General features: G+C 36.9%; 1 protein-coding gene across 1 annotated transcript; it reads right to left on the minus strand.

The window, feature by feature from the left end:
- Positions 1–325: 325 nt before the first annotated feature.
- LOC143645196 (olfactory receptor 56B1-like) lies at positions 326–1,291 on the minus strand. Its single transcript, XM_077114765.1, has one exon. The coding sequence runs from the start codon at positions 1,289–1,291 to the stop codon at positions 326–328; it is 966 nt and encodes a 321-aa protein (XP_076970880.1).
- Positions 1,292–23,951: the final 22,660 nt, after the last annotated feature.

The raw sequence follows: 23,951 nt of genomic DNA on the forward strand, positions 1-23,951 counted from the left end.
CAAGCAGGACCTGTAATTTGTTTCCCAATCACTTCATTCTTTGGTCGGTGTGTGTGTTGGGTGTTTATATGTACATGTTTGCTTTTATTTCTAGGGGTTACAAATCAATCATTAATTCTGGATTTTGATTCCAAGTAACTGGTTTGGTGGACTGTTCTCCCATTTTGAAGATACTAACATGTTTTTTTTTCCCCTCAGATTTTTCCACTATCATTACTTTAAAAATGTGAAAAGGGGTCTCAAAGGCATTTACATACACTTTCATCCTCCTTTATGTATTCGTTTTAGAAGAAACTGAATTCCATGTATAACATGGAAAAGGTTTCTATGCATCATTTGTTTTTAGGCCCAAACCAAGCACCTTTTGGAAACCTGCCCTAAGATCTTTTGTCCTAAGTGCATAGACCATGGGGTTTAGGGCAGGGGGGATGATGTTGTGCAGCACATTAAGTAGAACTGGAATCAAAGTAGCCTTACTTTCTGCCAGGTGAGTTACTGAAATCACTACGATGACAGTATAGAAAAAGAGAATGAGAATGAGGTGGGAACTACAAGTGCTCAGAGCTTTGGAGGCAGCTTCAGCTGAGTTCAGTCTAAGGACAGAACGTAGAATCAAAGTATATGACAGCATGATAAGACTTAGATCACTTCCCATGCCAAGCCAAGCCAGAACTAGTTGGCAAATGCTGTTTGGTCTCCTGTCATCACAAGCCAGGCTTGTGACCCCAAGATTAGAACACAGACAATGCTCAATCTCATTCTTGGAGCAATAATTACGTTGAGCTGCAAGGACAGGCACTGGAATAACGAACAAGCCATTTCTAAGCACCATGAACAGGGAAGCTTTTAAGATTAAGGCATTGGTAACAATTGATGGGTATCGAAGAGGGTGACAAATAGCTACATATCTATCAAAAGCCATGCAGAGGAATATACCAGACTCCATGCCAACAAAGCAGTGGATTGCATAAATCTGAGCAAAACACTCAGGGAGACTAATGATCTTGGCATCAAACCAGAAGATGGCCAAGATCTTGGGCATGATGGTGGTGGCCAAGCCCAGGTCTACCACAGAAAGTATGCCTAAGAAATAGTACATGGGTTGCTGTAGAGCAGGATCCTGGTGGATGGTGATGAGGATGAGTATATTAGCACCAATTGCTAATAGGTAGAGGAGTGCAAAGGGTACGGAGAGCCAGTGTTGCCATCCATGAATGCCTGGGAATCCCATCAGGATGAACTCAGAGACCTGGAATTTGGAGCTATTAGAGGTTTTTAGAGATGCAGCCATATTTTCCTGAGGAACAAAAAAAAAATTCAATGTTGCTGTCACCAAGTGTAATCACAATTAAACACTATTTTTAAACTTTCTCTACATAATTCAAGTTTGGTGCTAAAACAAGATGAGTTCCGCAGTCTGTCTCTTATAGCAATTTATGGCAGATCATAGAAAATTCTAGGACTTTACCAGCAGAAGACAAGGTTAAAAATAATTATCAATTTTGACAATCCAAAGAAAATTCAACATGTATCTCAAATCTCTGTTTGTATTTTCTTCAGTTATCCTGAGTTAGGGCCACTGTATAAATATAATTCTTTCCAGTTTTTCTCAAAACCTTTCTTCAGATGCTTGAAAAATTTTGTGGGATCAAGTGTATGTGTTTGTTTTCTTCACATTTTTCTCCATCTAGCTTGTATCTAGCAGTATAATAGCTGGATTTTCAAAAATGTTGAATTAGTATAGATTAAATTTTATAGTTGTACCATTCCGTGTTCGTATATATGGGCATTAATGTTTTACAAATGCTTCAAAAAACATGATAATATAACCTTTTAAAGAGTTACAGATATAGGATGGGCCACGGTAGCTCAGCAGGCAGAGTTCTTGCCTGCCATGCCAGAGACCTGGGTTCGACTTTGGTGCCTCCCAATGAAAAAAAAAAAAAGAGCTACAGCTATATAAAGCTTATTGTAGATTGAGAAAGAGGAAGCTTTTCATCAATAGTCTAGTTTGTGTGGACTTCTGAAGAGATCATAAAAAAATAGTTTAAAAGGAAGTTAAGCCATCCTGGCTGGAGCTGTATATTTCAGTACTCATACATTGGAAACATAAACAGGAAGTAATGTTTTTTTCTGGTTGAGTCTTGGAGAACCTAAATAGAAAGATAAGTACAGAATATATGTACAAGCATAAATTGCTTCATATCCTATTTTAGAAAGAAGAATTACTTGATGTAACTGCCATGTGATTCTCAGAATCATGCTCAAGACTAGATTCATTATCTTTCCTTAAATTCTGTGGCTTTTCATATGTTTTTTGTCCTGCACAGTGTCCCAACCAGCCATTCAGCCAGCCTAGTCTGAAACTAGCATATCGGTTGCCCCCTTTCATTATGCCTCACCAACAATTGCTTCCTTAGCCTGTGGAAGTAATTCGAGGAAGGGTTATGCACTCCTTCCCTACAGTACTAGTGTTTCTGATGCAATTCAAATAGAAATAACCAAGGTTGTGGTTACGCTTGTCTCTCATTCATCCATGCTTCTTTCTTTTTGTCAGCAGTTTGATCTTTCAAAAACTGGTATACCTTTACTTAAAAAACATCCATGCCTTCACGTTGTCCTTCAAATAAAGTTCAAACTCCTTTATAATATGTAAGGCACTCTTGAATATGATACAAACCAATTATGTGTCATACCTTATACAAACCTTCTAGTATCCTACACCTCACATACACGTAATATCTGCTGTTTATTAAAATTATTGATTTTGTAAAGCATTTCATTCTCAAAATTTTTGCAGTTTTATGTGCAAGAAAAAGCAAAGTGAAAAACAGGTACCAAAGTTTTAAAAAGCCATCTTAAAAGTAGGATTGTTAGCAATTTTTATTATATTTAATACAGGTTTATTTTTTATATCATTGCTTTTAATACAGAAAAAAAATTTGAAAAAAAAGGAAAAGTCCCCATATCATCAACAAGAGAATATTCTCATTATCAACTAGAGGCATTTCCTCTTGAATATTTCTTGCTGTCTTCAGGTTTGAATAGACGTATACTCACTAACAGTTGATTAAATCATCCTTCTTTAATGATGAGTTGAGGAAAAGTCAAATAAAATAAATCCATAGCAAAATTTAAAGAATGACAGGTACAAACAGGCTTAAAGATGAAGCCAGTTTTATATCAAGCATTTAGATATGAATTCTGAAGAAGTTCAACATAATAGTTCAGTTTTGAGAGTTTGCAAGTGCATAAGCTATTTGATTACACAAACCCTGACATTTCTGCCAAACAGTCACAGTCATTTATTACTATATATCATCATATTAATCATACAGCCTATACTTTGATGTTTTCTCTATTTTATTTTAGATGTTGCTCTCAAATTAATAATTGTGTGAAACACTTAAGATAAGGAACAGATTTGCTCTCACAAAGGGAAAAAGTATTTTTAATAATTATCAATTTGTAGATAGCAAAAAATAGAATGTGACTCTGTTATATAAAAATGTTATTATACTAATCCTAAATTTAGCAGAGATTAAATAGCACTGGTCAGTATTTTTATAAATAAGATCATATTTAGACCATCATATGCTCTTGATATTTCCAAACAGTAGATCCATCCCCCTTTGTGATCAGTTCCTGTTGGAGTACGTTCCTAAAATAACACAAGGAGAACTTTAGGATGTGCCATTGGAAGCTCTTGGATTTAGCCAAGGTGACTGTGCCAAAATTTCAGTACTTACTATTGTTAAAGCAGAAACTCATAGTCTGAAGTTCACCATAACAAGTTTCCTTCTGGACAAAACCAGAAATTACTGACAAAGGAGCTTACAGTTGAGATGACATGCTCTCAACTGATACAGGACACAGAAATTATGGGCTTCTGCAATTTATGGTAAGTAATAATGAGTTCAATGATCTAAAGATAATAGACCTACTTTGGAGACCTGTGTGGGCATGGCCCATAGAGGAACCTCAGTTCCTAGGATATTAAATCCCTAAAGATTGGAAAGAAAATTAACTCAGAGATGTGTTTCTTCTGGAAGTAACCTGAGAATTACATAAGCAGAAAATGTCTTCATTCTGAAACTATAATGTGGAAAATTTTATTACAGTGTTTGACTTGTTCTTAAGTACAAGATGTAAGTGTTTCTAAATTTTTTGGTTAAGATGTTACTTTAAATATTCTTAAATCAGAAAATATTTATTCTATCAAGAATGCCTATTAGGGAGGATACTAATAGGATACTAATACTTATCCAACAGAAATAAAAAGGATCATAAGAGGATACTATGAACAACTGTATGCCAATAAATTAAGCCTAGATAAGATGGGTAAATTCCTAGAAACACACAAACTACCTACACTGACTCTAGAAGAAATGGAAGACTTCAACAGATCAATTACATGTAAAGTGAATCCATTTTATTGGATATTTATATCATTGCATTTAAATATATAGTTGCTTAATAACCAAAGATGTTGAATTTTTATTGTAGTTTCTAAAATAAAAACTAATAGTTTCGTAGTTTAGTTTCTAGTTTTATTGCACTAAGTTCTGAAGTTTTCAATTTATTTATTTTTATAGAGCTTGTTCTGGTTTCCTTATTGATCTAATACAATTTCTTTGATATTTATAAATTCAAAATATTTGTTTTATAAGCAGGAGTATAAGAAAGAATATTCTCTTGTTGGGAAATAAAGTACAGTTTGTTTTTCTTTTATTTTCAAGCTTTATGCATCTTTCAATATTTTGCATTAGACAAATCTTCAAAACTATTGAGTGCTGCTTTTGAAATTGTGGATTTTCCTAATCTTGAAAACAAGAATTTCACTTTTAAGAATGGCACTGTCCAACCACAGAAATATCTCAGACCATCATACCTGAGTACTGTTTGGTAGAGTTTCATATCTAATGGAATAGCTTGAAATTACTTCAAATCCAAAGATGGTAAAAAGCTGCCCCAGCTGCTTATCAGGTGGGAAATTTGCACAAAGTTTGCTTGATACATACTTTTAGCTCAGTGGCTCTTGGGCATTATAAGCTTTTCTCCATTCCAAGGCACAGTGGAGTGTGGAACTGCTGTCCCTGGACTCTGAAGCAAGTAGTTGAACTCCCTTGGGATTGGCCATTATGGATTCTCTTCCCTGCTCTTCTGGACCCATGGCTATAAGAAAGTGGTCATTAGCTGAAAGTCTCTATTGTGACTGAGCCTGTACTCCCATGATCCACCATGTAGCAGCTCATTCCACATATTTATTATAATTTTTTGCTTTATTAAAATCAATAATACATTTTCCATTTGTGGTTAACAATGTATGTTACATATCTATGCATTTATAATTTATTTTAAACTTTTGCCACAAATTATTTCTATCAAAATTCTGCTAAACCTGAGTATTTGTTTAGAATCATCTTTCAGAGAAGTGGAATAAATCTTTATATTGTGTAATGTTTCTAATTTCCAACAAAAATAAATGCAAAAGAAATTTTTCTGAGACTTTGGAAAAAAGAGCATCTATAACATTCCTGTTACTTTGGTTTGTATCAGCCAGAAATAGGTTGGCTAAATCAACGTTTTTTTCTGTCAAAATTCTCCACATGTACAGCATTGTCTTCTGCTAGTTAGTGCTACAGAAAAGTACAAGCCTAACTTAACATATACTCTTTTGTAGAAGTAGTTTACTGCTTTTCTGGTTTCAATATTTTTCTAATATTTCATTGGGAAAATTCTATATGATTATATTTAAATGTATGCCTCCTTTGTCAATTTTATCAAAATAATATGTAACCTGGATGTAGACATTTGGTTGAAAGAAAACACATGGATGGTGCATTTATAATTGCTGTTTATGTTATATTAACTAAAACAGGGATCCATTACTGTTATCTGCAGCCCAAATTTAGCCTGTTGTCTATTGGAAACCATGTCAATATTTCTACTAAACCCAAATTAATTGTATCCACCATTAAACTTCCCCTAGCTAGAACCTGAAGATGCTCACAATCACTCTTACAGCATCTAAGGGGAAGTGGAATAGTTAAAGAAGAAAAAAAAAACTGACTTTAGGAACTTTAACTACCTCTAATTTAAACTACCTTAGAATTTTGCAAATTAATTAAAACAAAGATATGCAAAAATAAATAAATAAATAAGAGAAAAAACAAAAGAGAAAAGCAAATACTAAGTAACTAAAAATAAAAAAACAAATATAAAACACACACAAAGAAAAAAAAACTGTCATGTGAATTTCTACATTATCCTCCCAGGATTTTGGAATTTGTTCCTGCAAGGGAGAGTCTTGAAGTTTAAGCTTTATTAGCTGCAAGGACATTCTGTTTCTGCACACGGTTGAAGATTGCCAGCACCTGGTGAAACACTGAGCTCCATAACTAACCTCATGACTAGTTCTGTCACCCAGCAAAATCTGAATTATGTCTCCAAATACTAATTACAAGTTATTGAGAGAAATAAATTCATTAGTTCAAGAGGAATCAAGAATCTACATCCACTTCCATTAACTATTGCTTGGATTAAGTAGCTCAAACTTAGTCACAGGACCACACTCAGAAACGGTAATCAAATCTCTGAGATAAAAGAGAGAATGTCTGGGCATGTTCAAAATACTGAGCTCCTGAAAATTATTATGGTAGACCTCTGAATCTTTATAAGGATTATTTCCAAGTCTCTGGAAATCATGTGTCTAGCAAGGCCTTAGATATTCTTTCTTACCACATTTGTTATGATTATTATGGACCCAGATGATGTTGTAACTGAGAAGTTAGGATTTAAGGGATAATTATGATAGCTGGATTATTATATAGATATTGCTTTTTACTTTCTGCTATATTAGAGCAGACAGAGGGTAATACCTGAAATCTTTGAATTATAATACAGCTGCCTTAATCTCTGATAATTACTGTGTAGCCTTCATCTGTGCCCTTGTGATACTACCCTTCACTGTACCCATGCATCTAGTTTTTTTCTTTTTATTTTAGAGTCTTGTGATCACTAAAGACAGCACTTAATGTTTATTAATGAAGGGTCTTGGATCAGCCCAGAACTAACCCATCAAGTCAAACTGAAACAGGATCTAATAAAAATGGGCCCACCTGACAGGTGCAGTAGCTTAGACTATAAATCATCTATACATCATTATAATACTAAAAATCATGCCCATACAATTATATTAAGGCCACCATTTTTTTGGCATACATTCTGTGACTAAACATGTAATCAATCTGCACATGCTCAATAATTAAATCACCTCTATCATCTGGGACCGTTGTGTTCATTACCCTAACACTTGTCCATCTTTTGATCCTATAAAACTATCAAAATTACTACAGTTTATGGAGACATTTTTGGGCCAATAGGCCATATGATCTCCTACTTTGCAGTTAGTAATAAACTCTTTCTCTCTGAAACCTTGGCGTCTCAAGAGTTAGTCATTTGAGCACATCTTACAGAAGAATCCGCTATCTTTGTCTGGTAACAATGTGTTATTTCCTGCCCAGATAAACCAAATTTCTTTGTATTGTTATGAGAGGAGAGACTTGATGAAGTGCTGAGTAATGGCTATAAATGTATACTATTGTCCATGTCAAGTGAATGCAAGTGATTGCAAATTCTTTCTGAAATTCCTTTGTGGTAGATATGAGAAAAAATAAATTCACATTTTTGTTTGTTTGCTTACTCTGTACCTGAGGATACGCTAATCTGGTATAGTATTGTGCAAAACCAGGGACAAGGCTACAAGCCTCCAAATGTTGCGCAGAAACAGAAAAGCTGGGCCAAGGCTCCAAAGTTTCAGGAAGTAGGTTTCATTGTCTATGGCCATAGGGCTCAGCCAAGGGGCCTCTGAAAGTGTGAGCCCTGAATAAAAGGTTAACATCAGTTTTTATAGACTGGATGACATGTTAAAGACAAGGTGAATGATTGGCTGGTTTAAATCAGGAAGGGCATGAAGCTGGGTTTACAAAAGCAGATGAGTGGTTAGGAGGGAGGGGGCTTCACAGGGACCTCTCTTATCCTGCCTATTGATAGTCCTTGGGGCCTGGGAGATTTTTCAAAGAGGGAATGGCCTGAGTAAACAGGTGCCTGCCTGCTGCAACAGGAAGTGGCTTTAACAAACAGGGCTGCCTGCAGAATTTCCCCTTTTGCTGCTTGCTCATGCCAGTGGGCAATAGCATCACCTATATCTTGTCCCTTTCTTGTTGTAGGTGTTGGTATGTTCCAATCTGAGCTGGGCATGGGAAACAAGGTAGCCATGCAAGGTTTAGCCATGCAAAGTTGGGGGAATGAGGGTCTGTGACCCACCTCTGTTGGCCTCAAGTTTTCTCCTATGGGCCCTTTGCTACTGTGCCTGTCTTAGGTTGTTTCTTCCCTGAGGAATCTTACCCATCTCTGCCTAACCAGCCATCCTCCAGGGCCAAACAGAGTTATGTGAGGTTTACAAGTGAGGGAGGGGCAATGCTCCCTGAGAGGATCTAATCTGTCTTCCCAACCACCTATGCCCCCTGGCCTCCATGCCCAGCACTTGCCTTGGGATTCCCTCACCTGCTGGTGGGGCCCTGGCTTTGTGCGCATGCTTTGGGGAACTTAGGTTTTTGTTTTGATTTTCTCTAGTAAGGGCCCAGCTCATAGTTTTGAGCACAAGATAAGCTGCATGGCACCAGCTCCCAGGAGGCCTCCACCTAAGCACAGCCAAGAGCTCTCCCAGTTTTGTACACATTGCGCTACCAGGAGGATCACACCAGGAAAGGTGTCAGATTCAGCGGGGGGGAAAAACTATACATACGTTGAAGGTCAGGTGGGTTTGGGAACTGCTTCCCTTTCTAAGGGTTATGGCAACAACCTTGCCACCTTAGAGTAGCGAAAACAGCCCCACTGAACCTGGCAAGGTGGGATTATAGCATACTGGTGCACCTTCCTTTAGGGTACATACAGCATAATGCAGGTCTGAGAGCTGTCCTGGCGTGAATACTGGTTATAGTTTCCACCTTTTTCCCAACACAGGTGGTTTTGAGGCAGGCCTGGCAGGTGTCTTTCCCCTTGGAAGGCTTATAGCTATGCTGAGCAGAAACAGAGGAGTGAGGTACATGGTGCTGGCTATGGGGAGTGCCACCACATGAATGAACAATTAGCCTCAGAGAAGGAATGGAGACACACACTCTGGGCAGCAGCTAGGAAGGGGGATGTTACTTGGGTAAGAGGGATCCCACCAAAATTAGAGTAAAGTTGGATTTCAGGAAGATCTCCAGGTGACCTATTTCCAGGAGGGCTATAACTGCTAAACGAAAGACAAATGCAAAGAGCAAGAAAAGACGATTAGTCCACAGACCCAGTAGGCCGGGATGTTCATGCATCAGTTCCTTAATCTTCAGCCATGTGTAGATCAGTCAGCTTCCGGAGTGACTGAGGCAGGGCTCAGAGGTCTCCTTAGGCTTCAGCCATGCATTGACTAGCTGCTTCTGGTGAGCTAGAGCAGGACAACAACGGTCATTTAGGCCTCAGTCAGGGCTGGTCAGCTGACCTTGGCTGTGATGGAGAAGGGCACAGTGGCTTCTGGTTAATGATATGCGTTGGGTGTTCAGTATCAGGGGTGCACTTCCAGTAGCCTTCTGTGGTGCCCTCTTGACCCAAGAGTGGTGAATTCATGGGATGATCTCTGCGACTCTGAAAGCTGTTGGAGTTACTAAAATAACACAGTAAGGACCTCTCCATTGAGGCTGAAGGGAGCCCTTTTTTCCCATTCTTTCACCCACACCAAGTTCCCTGGTTCAAACTCATGTAAGGGAGGGTAGATGCTAAAGGTCCAGGTACTGCTTCCAACACCTTCTCTTTTAATTCCCCTAAAACTTTTCCTAACTTTGACCATAATTTTCTTTTCCACAAATGTTCAGCAACTTACTATATTTGTTCAGGCTTTGTCTTACTTTTTTTTTTTCATTTTGTAACAGCCACTTACTTCATCTTAGTATGAAACTACTTTTTTTCCCCTTTTAGTAAAAACACATCCTTTATATCATTCATATTTAAGTCATTACTTCAAACAAACATTTTACCACATACAATAACCATCAGAATCAAATTTGTCAGAATAATGGTAAATACTTGAAATGCTTTAGTTATGCATGTTTGAAACATCAATATACAATTTTTTAATAAGAATTAATGACACATATCAAGACTTTTTTTTAAAAAAACTGTGAGAATAAAACTTGCAAGCAAGGAGTTTCTCAATATTAAACATCTTCCCCAATTTAAAAATATGAAACTTAAAACCAAAGGGGAGCCACAAATTTGGAGTCAAAGATAATGGGGTTTGGCCTAATCCCTTTGTCTGGAAGAAAGGGATTAAATGAGGGTACAGAGGTGCCAAGGGAGCTGGACGCAGGTCTTCTGCCTTGTCAGGATCAGGAGCACTATTTACTTTAAAATTATAACTTGATTTACATTTTTCTTCATATATTCTCTTTATTCAATTATTTGACAAAACGTTAATAATTTTATGGTTGACCCCAGCTTCCAGCAGGGCTTGGAACATGCTGGAGGTGCTGCCTTAGTGATAGCATTTCTTTGTGAAGCATTGGCAGGGAGGAGGCGGTATGTGTCAGCCTCTCCCAATAGAATTCCTGACTTCATAACTTCCTTTTTAATTTCTGCATAGCATCTCACAAAGTGTGCCAGCGTCAATTAGTTTGTGGCCATATACTGTTAGCCAGGCATGGCTTATTACATCTTTGTGCAGCCAATGCCAGCAAGTTAGAATTTTTTCCAGTCTCCTGAGTAAACTGAAAATCAGTTAGTATAAAGGATTGGTGCTAATTCCTACAAGTTTCATGCAACCAGCATAGTCCAGCACCACTCTTCCAGCCCCTGCATCAGCAATTCTGACCATCCAGGTAATTAATGGCTCACCAGTTTTCTGAGTAAAATGTCTAAGAATGTCAGTTATTTTTGTTCTTTTATAGTGGTTTTGAAAGTAATCTGATTGTCCTTTTTCTTTTCTTTTTGCCTTTATATTGGGCAAGCCTTATTTCTGGAGGCTATTTACTCTTTTCTTTCTGACAAACTTTCTCATCCAAAATATTCCCATCTTTTCATTATCTACTTCATCCCACACATCACCACCCCACTGAGCAGGGTCCCAATCAGCAGTGGCTGTGGCTAATACCATATGTACCTTCCCTTTGTTTACTTTACTTTGTCTCTTTTTTATATTTATATTGGGCCAATAGACTGCAACCCTCTCAGCTACTGACTAATAATTACAATTTTGATTTTCCAAAACAAAATTTTGATTCTGCAGTATACACAGTTTTTCCTGTAATTCTGCCAATTTTTCACAATTCACAATTTTTTCAGAGATTGCTTGATCTTTCTGTTCACACATTTTTAACATTCCATTAGCAAAGCTCATCCTCTTCTACACACCCCAATTATTTCTTTCCCTTTTTTTCTAATGGAATGTTTTCTAGACACAGAGCAACCTGAATGAGCTCTCCAGTTTAATTCTATTTCCCCAACCTTCACAGGGTTGTGTGCATTTTGCCCGTCACTTTGCAAGTGAGGAGTGAGGTAAATCATCCCATCCTGAGATTTCTTGGTTCGTTACTTTGAGCTTAGAGGTCTTTTCCAATAATTACATTATCATCTAATCTATTAGGTGATTATTAGGCTCACTATTAATCTATTTCAAATAAAGTTAGAAGAGAGGTTACTGACTTAAAAATTCCTGAATGTCTTATAGCATTATAAAGTACAAACCAGAGAGACAAACCATTTAAATCCAAAACATTCTGCATACAAGAAGGAAAAGAAACCAGCAACTTTAAATTTATCAAGAATGGTCCTAATAAAGCATTACAATATTCAGAAGAATATAGTCCATATTTTCTGTACAAATTTTTTTACGGCTTGTCTTACTGATCTTCACCACTAGAAGCCATGGTGAAATGCGAATCCTGCTCACAGCACCAATTTTGTCACATGAAATGCAATGTGATATTTGTGGCTGTTTAATTTATAGGTTCAGATTTGTGAACAAACAGACTTCAGTGATATAAAAACAAATTTTATTATCAAAATAATTAAAGAAAATAATAAAAAGATAATAATTAAAAAGGTCCTAAAAAATAAAGCATAGTTACATCACCAAATAAGACGGCAACAACACCTGAAGAGAAGTGCTGGAGAGTTTCAGAAGCAGCATTTCAACTCTCATTAGTTAAAAATTCACAGCAATCTTGGAGACAGCATTCAGTCTCCTTAGTTAAAATCCCTAGCAGAGGGTGGGCCATGGTGGCTCAGCAAGCAAGGATGCTTGCCTGCCATGCCAGAGGACCCAGGTTCGATTCCCAGTGCCTGCCCATGTAAAATAACTAACTAAATAAAAATCCTTAGCAGAGCATAAGATTCTGATGAGGTGCTCTCCCTCGCTCATAAGATTCTTTTCTGTCTTCTTCTCCTAAGTTTCTCCTCTTTCTTTCTCTGACTGCTTGCATGCAGGGTTTTTTTGTTTTATTTTATTTTATTTTTTTTTTAATGATATCTTCACATAATAGTGGCCAAATTCCAATTAGCTTATGTGACCAGGCCCAGTTTGGTCCTCTGGGAACTGGCTAGGGACCAAGAAGAGCTTCCTGGAACCTAGATATTTCTATTAAAGTACACATCCTTCCAGGAGGATAGCCAGTCCACCCAGCTCGAGTGCACATTTCAACTGTTTTTTTTAACCAAGGTCATGCAATGGCAACATCAGTTGTACAGAGTGGACTCTCTTAATGAGATAAATTTTAAAACCCCTACACATATGTTCTCTTCTTACTCTGAAATGTGAAAATTTTAATTTATAAGACAGAGTAATGATAAGCTGTAACCCAAGAGAATTTCTTTTTATCCTCCCTAAAAGTGGCCCACTTTAATTCACACAGTTTCCTAAGTTGGCTGGGAAGCTTCACTCCCCAGTCACCAGTAAAAGCTTTCTTAATGTTAGACATCATGCGCGGCAGTAGTGTCTTACTCACTTCCCTTCTCACATCTGTGGCACCAATGATTAGGGAGAGGGCTTACAGTCAAGCAACAAAGGGTTTTGAATAAACTGTCACTTTGTTCAGTCTGGCCGCTCTCCTAGTGGGGAAGTTGGGCACCTCTTGGCTTTGGTGGTCTGGTATAAACCCCTGGTTGGCCTCCCTTTTGGAGTTGCCCACCCTGAGTCATATGAGGATCACCACGAACTCACAGAATCCAAACTCACTCGTGGCCTGGTGCATGGCTCCTGTGGCCCAGGACTTCCTCTCATTCATGCAATTAAATGCACACATGCCAATACCCCTCCCACACTGCCCTTCCCAAATCCAGACCTGAAGATTTCCATTTCCCCTGGTCCTCCAACTGGAGACCGGTACTCACAGAATCTCTGGGAGGTGATCAAGCTCCCCTTCCACTCAGGGCCCCCTAGCCTTTTACAAATGGGCTGAAACAGGTGCATCTGGGTGCTTACCTGTCAGACAGGTGGTGCTCCTAGGAACTTGATTCCAAAAACTGTCCCAGATCCATCGCCACTCTGGCAGTGACAAGTGCCCTGGCTGGGGAGGTTAGGAATCCGAACGATGGGGAAAAGCCCCATTGCCGGCACTGTCAGGTCTCTGGTCTGGGTGATGCTGCCGCTGCAGGCGAGGGAGGTGATAATGTCACTAGCCTCTCAATCTTGGATGAGAAATGGGCAAAACCAGGGACAAGGCTGCAAGCCTCCAGGAATGTTACATGGAAATAGAACAAACTGGGGCCAAGGCTCCCAAGTTTCAGGAAGTAGGTTTTATTGTCTATGGCCATAGGGCTCAGTCGTGTAGCCCCTGAACTTCTGCGCCCTGAACATCAGTTAACATCAGTTTTTACAGACAGGATGACAAATTAAAGATAAGGTGAACGATTGGCTGATTTAGATCGGGAAGGGCATGAAGCTGGGTTTACAGAAGAAGATGAGTGGTTAGCGGGGAGGGGGCTTCACAGGGACCTCTCTTATCCTGCCTATTGACTGTCCTAAGGTTCTGGAAGATTTTTCAGAAATGGAATGGCCCGAGAAAACAGGGTCCTGCCTGCTGCAACAGGAAGTGGCTTTATCAAACAGGGGCTGCCTGCAACAATAGCCCATCTAGTACAATAGTGGCAATTGGAACTACTACTGTTAAGTTTACTCTCATCCTCAAGGGTCAGTACCATTTTTGTAGGGGTCAGACTGATGAAATAAATGGAAGATGGAAGCAATCAACTTTGAATACTTTTGGCCTTTATGGGTATCATTAACCTCTGTTATTATCTTTCCCTCCCCTCAATGTAATGTTGTATTTGGCCAGTGAGGGAAAATGAAGCAGATGCATAGCAAAAGGCAAGAGAGACTATAAAACACAAATGTGAAGGGAAAATTTGGGTGCCTGATGATGATGCAGTTCCCAGTTCTAGAGGGCACATTTTCTCTTTTGACATTAAGCAACACTATTTTTTTTTTACTAGATTTCAAATTTTGTTTTAAGTGATTTTGAGTGAGTCTATGTTTCCTACAATGAAGAAGATTTATTGGTTTCCAGGCTTGGTATTAAATATTTAGATAGAGCAAATGCTTTTAAATTTATTTCTTCAATGAACATTTGTAGCTGAGAAATTGGGATTTAAGAGATGATTTTGAATACTGAATCATTATATGGATATTCTTTCTTGCTTCCTAGTTTATTGCAGTAGACACAGGAGAATACCTGAAATCCCTAAACTATAATTCAGCTGCCCTGAATTCTGAAATGATTGCAAAAGCCCTGATTTTGTGCTTTTGTGACTGTAAGAGCTGCTACCCCCTTTATATGGCCATTTACTTGTAGGGCAAAGGCCATAATGCTAATGAAGAGTTAGAAGTCAGCCACTAACGAGTTTCAGCTCCAGATATCTGTAAATCATAGTGGCTAGAATCTGCTAGTGAAAGATAACTTGTCTCCCTTCCATTCAACTTACAACTTTAGTAATGAAGTGATAGCTCTGCCTCCCCTCCTTTCAGCTTATGTTTTCCTATTGAAATGTAACACTGTCTCTTCTTTTCTGCTTAGAACTTGCTTTTTGAGATTGTAATGACCTCATGGCCCCTTGGGAAAATCCTTAAAAACATTGAACCCTTTTAGTTAATAAGCTGCCAGAATGTAATATACCAGAACTGGAATGGCTTTTACAAAGAGAGTTTAATAGATTACAAGTTTACAATTCTAAAGACATGAAAGCATCCAGGTTAAGTAAGGCACCACCAAGAGGTTACCTTCACTCAAGAAAGGCCGATGGTCAGGAACTCTTCTGTCATCTGGGAAGTCATAAGGATGACATCTGCTACTTCCTTGCACTTGGGCTCTGTTGCTTTCAGACTCTGTTCCTGTGGCAGGTCCTCACTTTACTTCTCTAGGGCTGGCTTTCATCTCTTGGCTTCTATCACATGGCAATGTCTGCTAGGATCCAAGCATTCCCAAGCATCCACATCTCTGTTTTCCAAGTGTCCACATCTGTGTCAGCTCTGCTGTGAAACTTCTTTTGGCTCTGAGTTTTCTGTCATTTCTGACTCTCTCCAAAATATTTCCTCTTTTAAAGGATTCCAGTAAATGAATCAAGACCCACCTGGAATGGGTGAGTCACAACGCCATCTAATCAAAGGTCATACCCACAATTTAGTGTGTCACATCTCCGTGGAGATCATCTAATCAAGTTTCCAACCTATAGGGATGAATCAGGATTAAAAGAAACAGCTGCCTCCACAAGATTGAATCAGGATTAAAACATGACCTTTCTGAGGTATATAATACTTTCAAACTGGTGCACTTGGGAGATAGATTTTGGGCTGATAGGCCATCTGCTCTCTTACCACCCACCTAGTAATAAACTCTTCTCTCTGGGAAGCCCCAGTATCTCAAAAATTGGTCATGAGTGTGCCAGGCAAAAGAATCCAGGGCCTTTGTCTGGTAATACATTTCCATTTTGTTTTCTTCTCTGTAATGACTTATATTGGGTTTATTTCTGCTTAATCTTCCTTCATTGTTCTCCACATTTACATTTCTTTTTTTTAATTTCATAACTGTTTTAAAAATTCTTTTTTGAGGATGGCATAGATTGTTGGCACTTTTAATTCTGCTTAATGTCATTGTATAAGTTTCAGTATTCCACTTTCCTCTTAACAGAATCTATTTGTATCATATAAAAATATTTTCCTCCTGCATGTTTTTAAAGAAATACATTAGGTAATTTATTAAATTATTTTCTATTTACTGAAATATTTTGTTGTCAATTTTTTCCTTATAAGTTCACAGGGCATTGATGTATTCTCTTTGTGAAGTAAATGAAAATAAACTAGTCATAACAACAGATTCAAAATCTAGAATTTTGTCATTTGATCAGGTACAGATCCTATTTCTCTATTCTATTTGATCAGGAGATCTATAACCCAAGAAAAAAGTTATCTGACCCACACATACCCAATTTATGGAAGGATAACTACAACAACAGTTCTTATTTGACAAGGGGAAAATTAGAGTCACATAGCCTGAGGGCAACAATTCTGAACTCCTACTGGGCAAATGTGGTCCAGTTATTCCCACTGTAGGATTGAAAACTACACCTTATGAGACCCCATCTCTGATCCCTGAGAGTGGCTACCCAGTACTTACTTGGCTTTTGTTCTGTCCTCTGAGATAACTTCCTTCTCTCATCATTCTTTCTGGCTACTTCTGAAGAAGGCACTGAAAGATATGCCCTTAGGGAATAATTCTCTCAGCCTCTTATTCTAGGCTGGCAGCACTTTTCTTACACAAATTCCTTAAAAGATTTTGGACTACGTGTGTGAGTGCAATGAATTCCCTACATCAAAATCCATACTCATCTAATCGCTGCTGCTTTAGGCACATCCAGCTGCTGAGAGACAATACTCTTAATATTTCTTGAAGCCCTGGGGAAGAATTCAGAGAATCTACTAGGTAAAATCTTCATCCCCACAGAGGTCTTTAAAAAAGTATCTTATTCCAAGCTGGAGACATGGGTTCGATTCCCAGAGCCTGCCCATGCAAAAAAAAAGAGTATCTTATTGCCTCACCTGGCCTGTGATATGTATTTGACTTTTGTTCCCCTGATACCCACTTAGGGTTAAGAAAGTGTTTTCTAGTGGGAGAAACTGGTAATAAAACACAATAAAACAAAATTTTTATATTCCAACCCAGCAAATTCTATCCTCTATATTCCTCCTTACAATCTACTTGTAAATTGGATGTTTCTTTAAAAAAGTATCTCTTTTTGTAATACCTTAACATATGCAGCCTAAAACTGATAAATTAAATTTGACACTCTCAACATTATCCTGAAACTTTATCTGCTCTTATACAACTGCTCATTGAATGCACTTCGTACTTCTGAAGTGCTGCAGGTGACATTTACCAAATAGGCCATCATATTTAGGAGCTCCTATAGAAATTTCCTAGCCATTTTCCCAAGCTTTACCTACCAAAACCAATGCCATAATTTTTTAGCTTTATTACAACAGCCCCTAGTACTAGTGAATTTCTGTATTAGTTACCTGTAACCACAATAACTATGAATTGTAAATTACTCCAAAATAATTGTTTTAAAAACAATAAAAAACATGTATTTAGCTCAAAATACTTTGGGTCCATTGCTTTGACTGGGCTATTCTATTATTTTTTTGCATAAAAGTCACAGATCTGGAGGTCAGTCAGGATGCTTCTGAAGTTGCATTAAATATGATACTCGTTTGAATTTTAATTTGAATTTTTAAGCTGCTTAATTTTTATTATGACTAGTTGAGATTTTTTTTTATTATTCTTAAGAATGGTTGTTGAATTTTTAAATGTGATATTTCTAAATGTTCTAGAAAGCATTTTATTTCTATAATCAGTTAGTGATGTAGGAAAAATCATTTTCTAAATGCTGGAACAATATCTTATTCCAAGGATACACTCAACTTGTTCAGATGTATTTATATGGAGATAAACTTATTTAGGATTTGGTTTTCTAATATTTTATTTAAGAGTTTGTGTTACATATATTCTTAAGTCGTGTTTTATTATTGTCATGTTTTCTTGTACTGACCTTATCCATTTTGGCTATTTTATGATTCCAGTTTTATAAAATGAATTCTAAAGTTTTTCTTATTTTCTTCTTCTTGTTATTATTTTGCATTTCCTGAAGTTGTAAGAGAATGGTAGAGTTAATGTGCCTTGAATGCTAGAATTTTAAGAATGATCTGGGGAAGTGATAGTAATGGTTGAATAGGAGTGACTTAGCTTTAACAGGTCTGAGAAAAGAGATAAAGCAAAAGAGAGTTACTATGGCAAAGAGATTTAAAATACAGTCAAGATACTATTTAGGAAATCACTCTTATGTTCATCTCAGCCAGATATAATAGCAGCCATGACTAACCAGCAGAATTCTGAAAATATATTCCTGCTACAACAGAAATCTAAAACCTACTCCTGTTGCAGCCCAATTAATGATGCCTCTGCCTAGCTCAAAGCAAGTTTTCCTTCCCCAACTCCACCCCTTTGACAGCTGGAAGTAGCCAAAAAGAGAACATGACATCCCTCTGAAAACTGCTTCAAGCTAAGCTAAGGCATCCACCCAAATCTAATCCCAGCTCCAGTCAATTTTATTAAAATAAAAAGGTAGGAATGTCAGTTCTCAGAAAATAAAACAACACACAAAATGAATTCTGTGGCATAGGGACCCCTTCAGTTTCTCTCCTTCAGCAGCTCTTCTGACAGGACCTGATGTGACAGCAAGATAGTAAGCACAAATGTGCCAATGCTCCGCCCACCAGAGGCCAAACTAGATAACTATGAGCATGAAGTCATGATTTGCACCAGCCTGATATCTCCTGGTGATGCCTGCAGCCATACATCTTGGGGCAGTTTTTCCTTTAAAATCACAAGCTGTCAGAAACAGAGTTGGAACCATTTTTCTTTTCTCTTTCCCTAGCATTTTTTGTTGGCCTGCTCTTCCTCTGCTCTCAACTGTTTCTCTCTCTTTCAATAAACTATTAAGCGTTAACTAGCTGTCTCATGTGGAATTCTTTAATGAATCCATGCCTAACAATCAGAAACTGCCAAGGTACACAGAATCAAAAGCAACAGTGTTTCTGAGAACATCTGGGCGCCATGAACCAATCACAAGATAAAGAAATCAGTAACCTAATTTGAAAGACTTTGGAAAAATGTCTTTTATATTATGAAATATCCACCAATCATTTTTTTAAACTAATGATTTATATAATCTTCTTTTTCCTTAATAACCCTTGCTCGAAAGCTCCAAGATAGAGCAAAATTTGGGTTGCTACCTGATTCACTGATCCCTGAATTACAATTCTAAGACCCAAACCAACACTTCTGTTGCTTTGTGGGTCAGTTTGCTATTTCTTGATCAATATTTCTGGTGTTTAGGACCAACTGCCACCTTTACTCTACCACCATTGAATTAAATTCAAATCTTTTCTATAAGATCAAAAACATCCTGAAAGGAATACATTTTACATTGCTCCTTAGAAACATCCAAATTTAAACTCCAAAATTGCCTCTCTTCAAGAAACACTTACCACATGAACAAAACAGAGACTTATCTAAATGCATAACTGAACTTGAAAAATTATCTAAAATCTCTAAGTCTGACTAGGCTACCTCAGCTCCTCTTCACTTTCCTGTCTTCCTCTCATTTAGCCTTGCAAAGTGGCTCTTTTATAATAAGGGCCCAGAAATTCCTTTAGAACTGCTTTTTAGCCCCTTTTAGATTCTGAACTAATGCAAGAGCTTCAGCGACTACCTCTATCTTTTACACTCCTTGGGCTAATGCTATACTAAGAGCCTTATCCAAGGAAATTACAAATCCTACAGAGGATATTCCAGAAACAATGGAATGTAACTGAGAAATTAGGATTTAAGGAAAGATTTTGAGTACTGAATCATTACAAATACTAACATTTTTAAATAAATTACTGCTGCTGCCTTGGTGACTAATCAAAGAACATGGACTATTACAAAGAAGTTTCCCAACACTTCCCAATACATAACAGTAAACCTTAAACGAAGATCCATAATCTCAAGCACATCTCTCTAAAAAACAGATTCAGCAAAGTGTCTCCTGCTGTTTTCTTGAAGCTGAATTTAGAATTAGAACTCTTTCAAGCAAGCTGTACACTTCATGAGGTACCTCATCTCAGCTTCCGGTAATATCCTCATCACAACACTCTTTACTTTTATGCAATGAATTCTCTAAATGCTGCGCTTGAGGTGTATGTATGAGATGGGAAGGTTTATGGTCAATCATTTCTGGGAAATATTGGGCTATGGGAATCAGGTCCCTGTATATCACAGGTTAATTTGGAATTTTTAGAATCTATATCCAGGAATGTCTCACAGAATTTTCTCAAGTCTTAAGGTAGGATATCTTTGCCACATGACATTGATTTGCCAAAAGATTTTAGCAGTCTGTACAGTTTCCCTGGATTCACGAATTGTCATAATTTGAACAAAAGCAGTTAAATCATCACTTTCCATATATACATATACGCATATGTAATCACTAAGCAAATAAAACAAATAAAGGCTGGAGCAAGTTGCCCTTAGGTCAGGTACAACTGGATTTAGAGCGCCAGATGTCTTGACAAAGTGTCCCAATCAACTATAGCAATTGACATATGGTCTGCAGGTGTCACATTGCTTTATTTTATGTATATAGTTATGCTATTAAAGTTAAGTAGGTGTGATGCTAAATATGATTGTTATATATTTAAGATGCTAGATTTTATTTCCATTGTAACAAAAGGAAAATAGAAGAAATACATATCCAAATAGAAAAAAGATGGGATTCAATATGGTGCAACACACACAAACGCACAACACAAATACAAAAATAGGCATTAATGGAAGGATTGAGGAATAAAAAAGGTTTAAGACATACAAAGGCTAAATAAATAGCAAAATGGCAGAAAAAAGTCCTGCATTATCAATATTAACTTTAAATTGATTAAATTCTCCAGTCAAAAGGCAGAAAGGATAAAAATCATGGTTCAACTATATGCCATCTACAAGAGACTCACATAAAATTTAAAGATAAAAGTAGTTTTAAAGTGAAAGATGGGAATAAATATGCCATGTGAGTAGCAAACCAAAGTGAGCTGGAATGGTTATAATAATTTCAGGTAAATAGACTTCAAGTCAAAAACAGTTATGAGGGATAAAGATGGTCATTACATACTGATAAAGGGGACAATTCAACAAGAAGATGTAACAAGTATAAGTATATATGTACCTAACAGCATTGCCAAAAATAAATGAAGCAAATACTGAAAGATTTGAAGAGAGAAATTATTGATTCAATATTCATAGTAGGAAACTTTAACACATCACTTTCAATAATGGGTAGAACATCTAGGCAGAACGTGATACAAGACTTGAATGATACCCTTAACCAACTAGACCTAATAAAAAGAGACATATATAGGGCAATTCACCCATCAAAAACAGAATACACTTTCTTCTTGATTATACATGGATCATTCTCCAGGATGACTGGAGACAAAGTTTGATCACAAAACAAGCCTCAATAAATTAAAAAAATACTGAAATCATATAATGTACCATCTTCAACCACTATGGAATGAAACTAGAAGTAATAAAGAAGGGAGAAATGGAAAATTCACAAATATGTGGAAATTAAACAATATATTCTCAAACAACCAATGGGTTAAAGAGACAATCTCAAATGAAATTAGGAAATATCTTGAAATGAAAATGCAGCATATCAAAACTTACATGATGCAAAAAAGGTAGTGATGAGAGGGAAATGTATAGCTTTAAATACTTATATTAAAAAAACAAGAAAGAGTTCAAATCAGAAACCTAACCTCAAAACTGGAAGAATTTAAAAAGAAGAGCAACTAAATCCAAAATGAGCAGAAGGAAGAGAATAACAAAGATTTGAGTGGAGATAAATGAAATAGAAAAATTAAAACAAAAGAGAGAATTGACAAAACCAAAAGATGGTTCTTTGAAAACATCAATAAAACAGACAAACCTTTAGCAAGATTGATTAAAAAAAAAAAAAGAGAGAGGATATAAATAATGGAAATCAGAAAAAAGGGAAATTAATTGTAGAGGATACTATCAATAATTGTATGCCAATAAAATGGCTAACTAGATGAGATGACCATATTCATAGAAGCACGAAAACTACATGCATTAATTCAAGAATAAATAAGATATCTCAACCAACCAATTACTAGTAAAGAAATTGAGTCAGTAATCAAATATCTCCCAACAAAGAAATACCCAGAACCAGATGGCTTCACAGCAGAATTCTATGAAATATTCCAAAGACTTAACTCCAACACTGTTCAAACTCTTTCAAAGATGTGAAAAAGAGGAATCAATCCTTAATTCATTGTATGAGACTAACACCATACCAAAGCCAGATAAAGATACCTTAAGAAAAGAAAACAAAATACCAATATCTCTTAGAATACACATGCAAAAATCCTCAACGAAATACTAGCAAACTGAATTCAACAGCATATTAAAAGAATTATACACCATGATCAAATACCATTTGTACCTGGTATGTGAGGTAAGTTCAACATAAGAAAATCAATTAACATAATGCACCATTAAGAGAATGAAGGGGGTAAAAAAAAAACACACATGCTCATCTCAATTGTTGCAGAAAGGCATTTGACACAATCCAGCACACCTTTTTGATTAAAACATTAAGAACACTAGGAACAGAAGTAAACTTTCTCAACATGGTAAGGTTTAATTCGAAAAGCTCATATATACTATCTGCAAGAGACTCACCTTAAAAAATGGAAAGGTTTCTCTCTAAGATCAGAAGCAAGAGCAGGATGCCCACTGTCATCATTTCATCCTTGTGCTGTAAATTATTATCAGAGCAATTAGGCAAGTAAAAGAAATTTAAAAAATCCACATTGGAAAAAAAGAAGACTTTCCCTATTTGCAGATGACTTCACCTTATTTGCAGAAAATTCTGAAAAATGCCAACAAAGCCCTTACTGCTAATAAATAAATTCAGCAAATGGTAAGGTACAATGTCAACACCCCAATATCTGCAACATTTGGTTATGTACACAACCAAAAAACAATTATAAGTAATCAAGAAAAAAATTGCATTTATAATAGCAGCTATAAGGATCAAATATCTAGAAATAAATCTAACCAAGGATATAAAGGATTTGTACACAGAAAGTTCCAAAATATTGCTAAAGAAATTGAAGAAGACCTAACTAAGTGGAAGGACATCCCATGTTTATAGATTAGAAGACTAAATTTCGTTAAAATGTCAACCCCACACAAAGCAATTTGTATATTCAATTTAATCAAAATCAAGTTCCAACAGCTTTCTTCACAGAAATGAAAAAGACAATCATCAAATTTATATGAAAGGCTGGGGGGCCCCAAAAAGCTAAAGCTACCTTGAAAAAGAAGAATGAAGTTGGAAAACTGACATTTCTCCATATTAAAACTTACTACAAAGCCACAGCAATCAAAACAGCACCGCACTGGTAGAAAGTCAGGCATACAGACCAATGACCAATGGAATTTCATGCAAAGCTCAGAAATCATCCCTACCATTATGGCCAACTTGGTAAAAATAATCTTTTTAAAAACGGTGCTGGGAAAAACTAGATCACCAATTAAAAAAGAAAAAGAGCATCCTATCCCACACCTTTTATAAAATATCAACTTAAAATGGATTAAAGATATCAATACAAGAACCAGAACAAGGGGATGCAAGTGTAGTTCAGTGTCAGAATTTCCCCCTGCCATGAGGGAGACCCAGGTTCAATTCCCAAACAAACAAATAACAAACAAAATTCAACAAATGTGCTGCAATAATGGGAT

Source organism: Tamandua tetradactyla, chromosome 8 (assembly GCF_023851605.1).
Source record: "Tamandua tetradactyla isolate mTamTet1 chromosome 8, mTamTet1.pri, whole genome shotgun sequence".
NCBI lineage: Eukaryota > Metazoa > Chordata > Mammalia > Pilosa > Myrmecophagidae > Tamandua > Tamandua tetradactyla.

Coding starts and splice junctions, on each gene's coding strand:
- LOC143645196 (XM_077114765.1), bottom strand. CDS start 1,291: ATGGCTGCATCTCTAAAAACCTCTAATAGCTCCAAATTCCAGGTCTCT.